This window comes from Teleopsis dalmanni, unplaced genomic scaffold (assembly GCF_002237135.1).
Source record: "Teleopsis dalmanni isolate 2A unplaced genomic scaffold, ASM223713v2 unscaffolded_contig_1343, whole genome shotgun sequence".
NCBI classification, from domain to species: domain Eukaryota; kingdom Metazoa; phylum Arthropoda; class Insecta; order Diptera; family Diopsidae; genus Teleopsis; species Teleopsis dalmanni.
The window spans coordinates 1-9,026 of NW_024032725.1; the positions used below are offsets into that span (position 1 = coordinate 1).

At 28.3% G+C, this 9,026-nt stretch overlaps 2 protein-coding genes across 2 annotated transcripts; both read right to left on the bottom strand.

Annotated features, from left to right (window-relative positions):
• Positions 1-3,965: 3,965 nt before the first annotated feature.
• On the bottom strand, positions 3,966-6,095 carry LOC119664037. Its single transcript, XM_038073617.1, has 4 exons — positions 5,788-6,095; positions 5,207-5,712; positions 4,760-5,129; positions 3,966-4,194 (listed from the first exon to the last, which is right to left on the bottom strand). Exons 1-4 carry the CDS (start codon positions 5,990-5,992, stop codon positions 3,989-3,991), a joined length of 1,287 nt encoding a protein of 428 aa, XP_037929545.1. The 5' UTR covers positions 5,993-6,095; the 3' UTR covers positions 3,966-3,988.
• Positions 6,096-6,744: 649 nt separating this feature from the next.
• LOC119664038 lies at positions 6,745-8,311 on the bottom strand. The gene is made up of 3 exons (XM_038073618.1): positions 8,095-8,311; positions 6,986-7,666; positions 6,745-6,929 (listed from the first exon to the last, which is right to left on the bottom strand). Exons 1-3 carry the CDS (start codon positions 8,309-8,311, stop codon positions 6,745-6,747), a joined length of 1,083 nt encoding a protein of 360 aa, XP_037929546.1.
• Between the last annotated feature and the right edge of the window lie 715 nt (positions 8,312-9,026).

Below are 9,026 nucleotides of genomic sequence, written 5' to 3' on the forward strand. Positions count from 1 at the left end.
GAAAAGCTTCCGGAAACTCTAAATAAAACGCAAAATTCTTAATCTTCATCAATATTTATTTTATCTCCTTCAAAATATGCTCCATTAGAAGCGATACACAAATGCCAACGTTTCTTCCAATCATCAAAACATATTTTATAGGCGCTTTCCGGTATGGCTTTGAGTTCCCTCTGCGAATTCTGTTTTACGTCTTCTATGGATTCAAAACGCGTTCCTCTGAGTGGTAATTTGAGTTTGGGAAACAGGAAAAAGTCACACGGGTGCAAGATCATGTGAATACGGTGGCTGTTCGATGGTATTTATTGAATGTTTGGCCTTAAAATCGTTGATAATGTTGGAACAAATTGAGGTGAATCGGAACAAGCCGAGCGTTGACACGTCGCATACACAAATTTTCCACCAAAATCAAACGAGCCATCTCACGACCGATGCCTAGCTCTCGTGCTATCTCTCTAACACTCACATGAGGATTTTGGAACACGATTTCCTTTGCCTTTTCAATGTTTTCGTCGGGGGTAGAGGTCGAAGGTCGTCCAGAACGCGGCATGTCTTCGACGGTCGTACGACCGTCCTGAAAGGCTTTGTACCACTCATAAACTTGAGTTTTCGATAAAACTGATTCCCCATAAGCCTTTTGTAGCATTCGCAAAGATTCTGCACACGAAATTTCGTTCGAAACACAAAATTTGATGCAAACTCTTTGTTCAATATTTTTTTCCATTGTTTTTTTCGCAACGCACTACTGAGGTGAACTGGTTTAAACAGCTGCCGTAAACGAACTGTCTGACAGATCGCGCTCATTTTTGGCATAGTAATTGTCCTTAATTGCTGCCAAACTACATAAACTAAATATCGAAAAATATACAGCGCGCGAATTTTAAATGAGAATTTCCGAAAGCTTTTCGGTCACAATGTACTATTATATTCTTTATTAGTATATAATAATTTAGTTGCATTTTATATTTATTTTGACCATAAACTTACGGCAATTACTGGTATAATTGTCTGTTGTAATTATTATTGGATATATGCGTAGTGTATTAATAATTCCAAAATGTGTTCAATAAAAATTAATTCGATGTTAATATAATTCTTTCAAAAATATACTTTTTTATTTTTAAACACTTGATTACTTATTTTCTTGTTTGTTGTAGTCTTTTTATTTTACATCTAGCTGTTGCAGTAAGTAATCGTTTGGTTATCTCAAATATTATCTAAAGTTTAATAAATGTATCTACTTTTTAGTATTTAAAAATTTGTTTCTATTAAATAACTTAAAGCTCACATATGTTTTCAATACTCAGATATATATATGTACTTCATAAGTATATTCGTACAATTAAACTGTATATTGTGTTAAGTAGGTTGATGGAACTGGTTTTGGTTTTATCTCAGCAAATTTGTTAGATCTATAACCTGCAATATTTATTGTATGTAATTAGACTAAATTATTTATAATTACACATATTTAAATATTTTAAAATATATTCATTTAATTGCTGAAAAAAAAAAATTGAGGAACTGATTTGTAAGGTCTCTTTTTAATCTATAATAAATTCCAGAGAAGTTCGCATGTATGTCAGTCAACTGTTAGCTTTATGTAAATTTTTTGTGTTCATCATTAAATATATTAGCATATGAAAAAATTATATTTATTTTAATTTTTGTTTTTGTTTTTGTACATTTTTAAAATTTAATTATATTTTGAAGTATAGTTTAGGTTTGAATTTGCCATGTCATTGTTATTACGACAATTTTATAGTGGATTTTCATCATTAAATTGATTCGATTCACGTTTTGGCATAAGCAAATCTTTAATAGTAAATAATACATGTTAAGTAATATATATAAGTACAAAAGTAATATGTGTTTTTATATTATAGTTTGTATATAATTTATTTTAAGATAATGTATACTATATATATAATTTTTCTAATGACATTTTAATTATCACTTTTCCGGTGAGTAAAAACGTGAGTGGACAATTTTTAGGTGAACTTGTTTGTTTTTTTAGTTGAAATTAATAAATTTTTGGATTCTACTATATAAACTTTATATATAACACAACTAGTTATTTATTAGGTCAGTTCAAACAAACAGTTTGTTTACTTCTGGATAGTGTCTTAATACCTTCGTCAAGTTTCACATGTATTAGAGGGTGAAAGTATAATAATTTAATCAAAAATACACCAGATATATAGATCGTATATCTTGTGAAACCGTTAATGTTTTCATATAAGTAATATTTTTAATATTATGTACTATATATAGCCATGGCTGATAATCTCGGTTTATAAAATGTTTATAAAAGCCAGATCGGTTTATAAAATTTAAGATATGGACTTGTAACAATATACCAAAAATAAAATAATAAAAATATTTTTAAAACTCAGAGTTTATAAAAGTTAGAGAAAAATTAAAAAAATTTTCCCGAGACTAAGGTTAATTTTTGTCAAAATGCGTTCTGGTTGTAACAGAATGGATCGAATACTATATATAAATTGCACGCTTAAATCAGCTCAAAATAACTTCAAACTAAGAATTATATGCAACAGAAATTACAGAATTAAGACATCGGAATGGAATGTCTAAGTTGATGAAGAATATGTAGCGATCGGTATTGAAGATATATATATAAAATCTATAAACATATATGCTAATGCTTGTATAATTTCAATATCGATTGTTACATATTCCTCATCAACTTAGATATTCCATTCCGATGCCTACATTCTGTATATATATATAATCCAGTTTTAAATACGTAACAAAATCTTCAGCTCTCTATTTTCTGTGCTTATATATGATATGAGTCAGATATGAGCAGTGCGACGAGTGCAGTTGTAGATAGACATATAGCTTTTCAAAACATTCCTAAAACTAATTATGAAAAAGTTTTAAATTTCTAAATATTTCATAGAATATACATATACACATAAAATATTCGCTTTCTGAAACTAAAGAGTCATCTATTTTAGATGATGATCGTAATGTTTCAAAGCGCCAATTGCGTGACGATTGTTTCTTGCGTAATCCCTAATAAAAAGTCTAGTGGTGACAAATGCATAATTTTAGTGGCTTGGCGGCATTTTCTCAAGTTAGTTAGTAATCGTGTGGTTATGGCGATCAGAATCAACAGTTTGTCACATTTTTGAAATTTTTCAAAATGAGTGGGGCTTTTAAACCAAACACCTTATCATATAGTGATTTTTTGTGAATGGAGGAGTGTTCTTGCAGAAGTTAATTTTGGATTTCTGTTGCCCCCGATACGGCAATTTCGTTTGATATATCATCACTTAAGTTATTCAATGCAAAAATCACCACCATTTTTATAATTAGTTAAATTATAATTAATTAAACTCACATGTGATGCCTAGAATTATAGTTTTATCTGTTTTATGTTAACAAAACTATGCTGTCAAATCATGATCACGAAAATAACGCTTTACTTTTAAGATTAGATAAGTTTTAAATATATAGCAGATCACTGCGTCCAAAGTAGACGTACAACTCACACTGAACTAACAGAAGACATTTAACTTTTAAATGAAGGTTAGAACGTCCCTTGTTAAAGAGTTTATTATATTAGATTATGGCAAGAATTACGCTTCTAACTGTTTAAGATCATGCACAGTCGTATGTGGCTAGAAACCTCATCTCTTTCAAGCAAGGACATCAATCTGTCACCTAAGATAAATTCTTTCTGTGTAAATAGTAACGTAAATTATTTCATCAGATAACCCACCTTTAACTTGAGTTTTGTCCTACTGATGAGGTTTATATCTTTATACAAAACAGATTATACAACCCTGAGTTTTAGTTTTTAATCAATTATTTATCACCAATTGTGATAAATCTTTAGATATATTGTAATTTATTATAAATTATTATTATAATATAATTACAAAGATTTTAATACTATTTATTTACAAACAGTTATATATAATTTGTAAACTTATTTTTCTACTAAAAAATAAAATCTTTTTTATCAATCAAAATCTTCAAAATTGAGTACTCCACGTCTATGATAGAAAGGAAAGAGATCCTTCATAGCTTCGACGTATAAGGGATTCGTAAAAGTTCGCATTCGAAATTGTTCTCCAAATTCATCTGTTCGCATCAGTGAGTGTATATTACTGTCCTTATCGGTCGGTAATAGTACGGCAACCAGATGATTGTAGACAGCCATGAAAGCTAAAATTAAAGAGTTTAAATTTATAAATATATTTTTAAAAAACATTACTATTATTTACAATGGTATATATATGTATGTAGAAACGAATTTTGATTACTTTAAGTATATGTATATATATATTATATCTATATATATTATATATATATATATATACCTATAATTATTGTATAATACATGGAAATAAATACAAAAGTTATAGCGGTTTAATTTGACACAAGTGCGTACTGTTGATCGAAAATTTGAATATATTAGATTAAGAATCCAAATAGACTTAACCGAGAATTTTAACAGAAGAGAAATAAAAAATAAAGTCAATTTGTTTTTTATACAAGTCAATGAGAAGAAAACAAGTCTAACGCGTAATGAAATTTTGAATTAAATGGGAGCTCGAATTACTTCTCTCTCACATTATGAAGTTTCTAGTCAACTTAAGATTTAATATTATTAACATAAATATTTTGGAGACATTGTAATATATATATTTTTTATGTTAATAAATCTTCTATTGTTAAGCAGATTGAAAAATAATAGAAAAAAAATTATTTATATGATGAATTTACTCACCATAAAATGTAGAGTGTGCCTTGTAAGTTCCCATTTGTAAATCTCTTAATTTTGGTGGCGTGCCATTATACTTCAGAAGTTTTAAATTTTCTATTAAAAACTCATAATAGATTTCAATGAAATGATCGTATTCAGTTAAGCGAATGTCTTTAGCAGCTGATATGCTAATAAAGAAGACCAAATCTTCGGTTGGACAACCCCATTTACAAATTTGATAGTCCACAAAAAGTAATCGATCAATTGCGCCATCTGGTAAATAATTTAACATAATATTACTAGACCAAAAATCACCATGTGTAAGTACATTAAAGCCATTAACATCGATGTCCAAAGTAGCCATGCCACTTTTAGTAAATTGCTCAAAGGTGGGCTATGTTGTAAAGTAAAGTCAATTATTTCTATCTTGAAAGTAATCACTTATATAACAGTATTACGAGTATTACTTACTATTTTATCAATATAATTTTGAGCATTTTCTAAACCCCATTTTGCCATTGCTGCTTTATAAGTTGTAACTTTATTTGTGTACATAAACTCCATATCTTCATTTATCTTATCGGCATTAAAAAAACTGTACTGGAAATCTGTTGGATATGGTCCATGCTTCTGCGCATACACCGCGGAAACTGCATGTAATTCAGCTAATCTTTCTAATACACGTTTCATGTGTGCCATATCGAAACCTTTCAATCGATCTACATTCTGATAACCTCTTGGTTTCAGATCTTCAAATACTAGATTAATACGTTCATCTAAATTTTCTATAAAGAGACATTGTGGTGCCAGCTGCACCTTTTTTCCAGCTGCAACATAAAGTGCTTCAAATGCTGGTAAATATTTTTCATACATTATCTTTTCCTTGGGAAAGAGACTCATTCGATTTATTTCACGTCCGCCTTTATCTTCATCTAACATAGTTTTGAGCACATAACTCTTTTGTTTTGTAGTACCATCTATTATTTATAAGAAGTTAGAAATTATTAGGTTAAATGAAATATTCGTAAGTATTAGAAATTGATTTACCTTACCCTTTAATTCGAAGTCCACATAGAGTCTTATCATTACTGAGGTGAAGTTTTCACCGGGGGGTATCGCTGCTACGGGCGTAAATTTTAACACTTTAACATAATCAGGCACATCTTTCTCCCATAAAGCTTTGAAGTGTTCAGCGCAGATCCATTCTGGTATATTTAAATTTTCATTCGGATTTTTAATATCACCGTTTGTAGACATTGTAAATATTAATATTAGTAAATCTTTTGTAAAAACTATTGGTAATAATTTGTTGAGAACTTATCACAAAATTTTGTTAGTGTAGACCGTAAAGAAATTTCACTATCAAGAGCTACTTTGAAACTAATTTTAAATAATATTATTAGCATTTTTTATGCTTATCGGGAGCTTTCAAATATTATCTGATAAAATCTTGAAGAGCTGAATTGTAGTGTGGAGAGTAGTTCTCTTAGTTTCAAAAATATTATTTTCGTGAGAAAACTTTTAAAACTTTCAAGATTTTTTAAATATCTCAATTTTGTGTTAATAATTTTTTATAAATAAAATCTCGAGAGTAGTGTAGGAAATTTATTAGTTGAAAATAAAATAAAATAAAATAAAATATGTGTAGCTCTGAGATGTTTTCAGAAGATGCGAATAATACGTGTGCTTATTTTTCCAACAGATTAAACTTAAATTAAATAGATACTTTTTGCATATCACTTTTTAAACATACCAAACCTTTAATCTATTTCTATTTAATCTAAGATAGTTTACACCAGTTGTTTATCTTAATTAGCTTTTTAAAATATTAGTTTCATTTACAAAAAATTATATTTTCTAAGAATATTTTTGTAGTGTGAAATTATTCGCAACTCGTTTTTATTCATATTTTTAATTATTCGTTAATATTATTATAATTAATTTAATTTATACATATATTATATTTAATAGAATAATTTTTAAAACTATAAAAAATACAATCGTTAATATTATATACCCTTATATGCAAAAAATGGTATTAGTTGACACATTGCTTTGGCATAATGAGGGTTAGTAAAACTTTTATAACGTAAAATATCTCCTTCGTGTCCAGGTCTGAACATATTTTCAAAAGAAGACTGTTCACTCGTTGGCAACAACAAATTGCAAAGTGTAGTGTTTGCAGCAATAGGTCCTAGAAAAGTAAGAAACTTACTCTTTATTTTTAAAAGAAACTAAAGTCTCTCTTACCCCAAAATCCATATTTAAACATCATCTGTTGAATATCCATCAAAGTCGGCCAGGACTTCTCAGTTTCATATTTTAGAAGTTTTAAACATTCAATTAAATGTGCATGGTAAATAAATAAAAAATGATCAAATTCTCTTATTTTAATATCAAGTTCAGCTGATGTTATGATTAATTGCCACAAATCTTGAGCTGGTGAACCATAGTTGCAGTGTTGAAAGCCTATGAATATTGCCTCATCTATAACGCCACTCTCATTATAATTAAACAAAATATTTGTATTGAATAGTTGTCCGTGATTAAGCACATTAATTTCATTGGGATCCACATTATTTGAGTTCAAAACTGCTTCCATATAATCTTTAATTGTTGGCATTTTTTTTATAAAGTCTTCAACATGTGGTAAACCCCACTGGCGCATTGCATTTCGAAAATGTAATTGACGTTTCTCCGTTATTCTTTTTACCATACGTATGTTGGATGCATTACAGAAACTCTCCTGGTATAAATCAGGATATGGGCCTTCAGTTTCACAATAGACTGTTGTAGCTGCATGAAACTCAGCTAACTTCCGTAAAGCCCAACGCATGTGTAACATATCGAAACCTTTAAAGCGGTCTACGTTATGGAACTTTTTTCTGCTGAAATCTTCCAGAACTAAAACGGCATCTTCAGTCGATATAGCTGCATGCATAATGGAGCCAATTTAATATTTAGACCATTGATGGATGCGTACATTTTTGTTAATACTGGTATTATATGTAAGTACATATGTTTTTCCTTCAGAAAGGTGTTACTAGGCTGTAGTTCAGTAGACTCCTTTGTATTTAATAATTTATCGGATTTTAGTAGATAAGTTGTTTTAACTATGGTATTATCTAAAATTTTTATAATGTTTGTAGTTAAACTGGTTTGTTCAGTATAAAGTTTAGAGCGGGTATAGGTGAGAAATATGAATAGAGGTTATTAATAAATAAAGTGAAAAATGTGAAAAATATCAATTTTAATTTTTGATTGTTAAATTATTCGTTATATTCCATTTATGTTGAGTAGAAAAAAAAATTAAAAAGAGATAGAAATAAATGAGATAGAAATAAAAATATGATTCTTACCTGTTAATTTGACCTCTAAGAGAACTCGTATAAAATCAGATGCTACAGTTTTATCAGGTGTTTCAGTTGTGATTGGAATTATAGAACTTATTTCTTTAAAGTTTAAAACCTGTTTAAATGCCGGTTTAAAAAATTCTTTATTAAGCCATTGAGGTATTTTCGACAAATTATTAGCGTTTATTTCGGTGGTTGTAGTTGTGGTAGACGGCCTAGACATCTTCGTTTATTAAAATGTTACAATTGTTTTACAGCCTTGTGATAGTTAAATCAATAATACATTAATAAAACACTATGAATTTTTAGTTATGAAATGAACCGCTGAAATAAAGTTTGTTGTGTAAATAGTTGCTCTCAAACATTATTTTGATATTAAAATGAAATTCGTAAACTCATAACAATACTTTTATCGATATTGATAACAAAATTATCTATTAATTACAAATATTTAATATGTATGAAATAGAAAATTACTTTTAATTGATTATGTAGAATTAAATTTTTTATAGTATCAGCAGATAAAATTGGCTTATAACAGAAAACTCTCATGATATGAAAGATAACATTTTAATAATTAAATTACATGGGTCTTAGTACAATTTAAATAACTAATAACAGAATGTAATTGCTTAACAAATAGTAAATGAGTTTCAGTTTCAATTGCTATGTTATTGTTTTTCTTTTTAATTATTGCAAAATTTATTAAAAAAAATAGTTAATACTTTTTCAAACAAAAATACACTTAATTGAAAATAGAGTTTAACAGTTTTCTGTATATCTTATTAATATATTATGTTAAATGGATATTTAAAACTGGACACTTCGTTCAATAATGTGTGTGACTAACTAATTAAAACACATTTTTTTGCCAAAATTCGTTTTTATTCATCAACATAGTCCCCTTTTAGGGAGATACAATCATTCCAACGCTTTTG

Bases quoted from the DNA above. Each gene is read 5' to 3' on its own strand.
- LOC119664038 (XM_038073618.1), bottom strand. From the start codon at position 8,311: ATGTCTAGGCCGTCTACCACAACTACAACCACCGAAATAAACGCTAAT. The intron at 7,667-8,094 runs GTAAGAATCATA...TTATGCATGCAG, and splicing joins CTTAGAGGTCAAATTAACAG to CTATATCGACTGAAGATGCC. The intron at 6,930-6,985 runs GTAAGAGAGACT...TTACTTTTCTAG, and splicing joins GTTTAAATATGGATTTTGGG to GACCTATTGCTGCAAACACT.
- LOC119664037 (XM_038073617.1), bottom strand. From the start codon at position 5,992: ATGTCTACAAACGGTGATATTAAAAATCCGAATGAAAATTTAAATATA. The intron at 5,713-5,787 runs GTAAGGTAAATC...TATAAATAATAG, and splicing joins TGTGGACTTCGAATTAAAGG to ATGGTACTACAAAACAAAAG. The intron at 4,195-4,759 runs GTGAGTAAATTC...CTTTAATTTTAG, and splicing joins GGCACACTCTACATTTTATG to CTTTCATGGCTGTCTACAAT.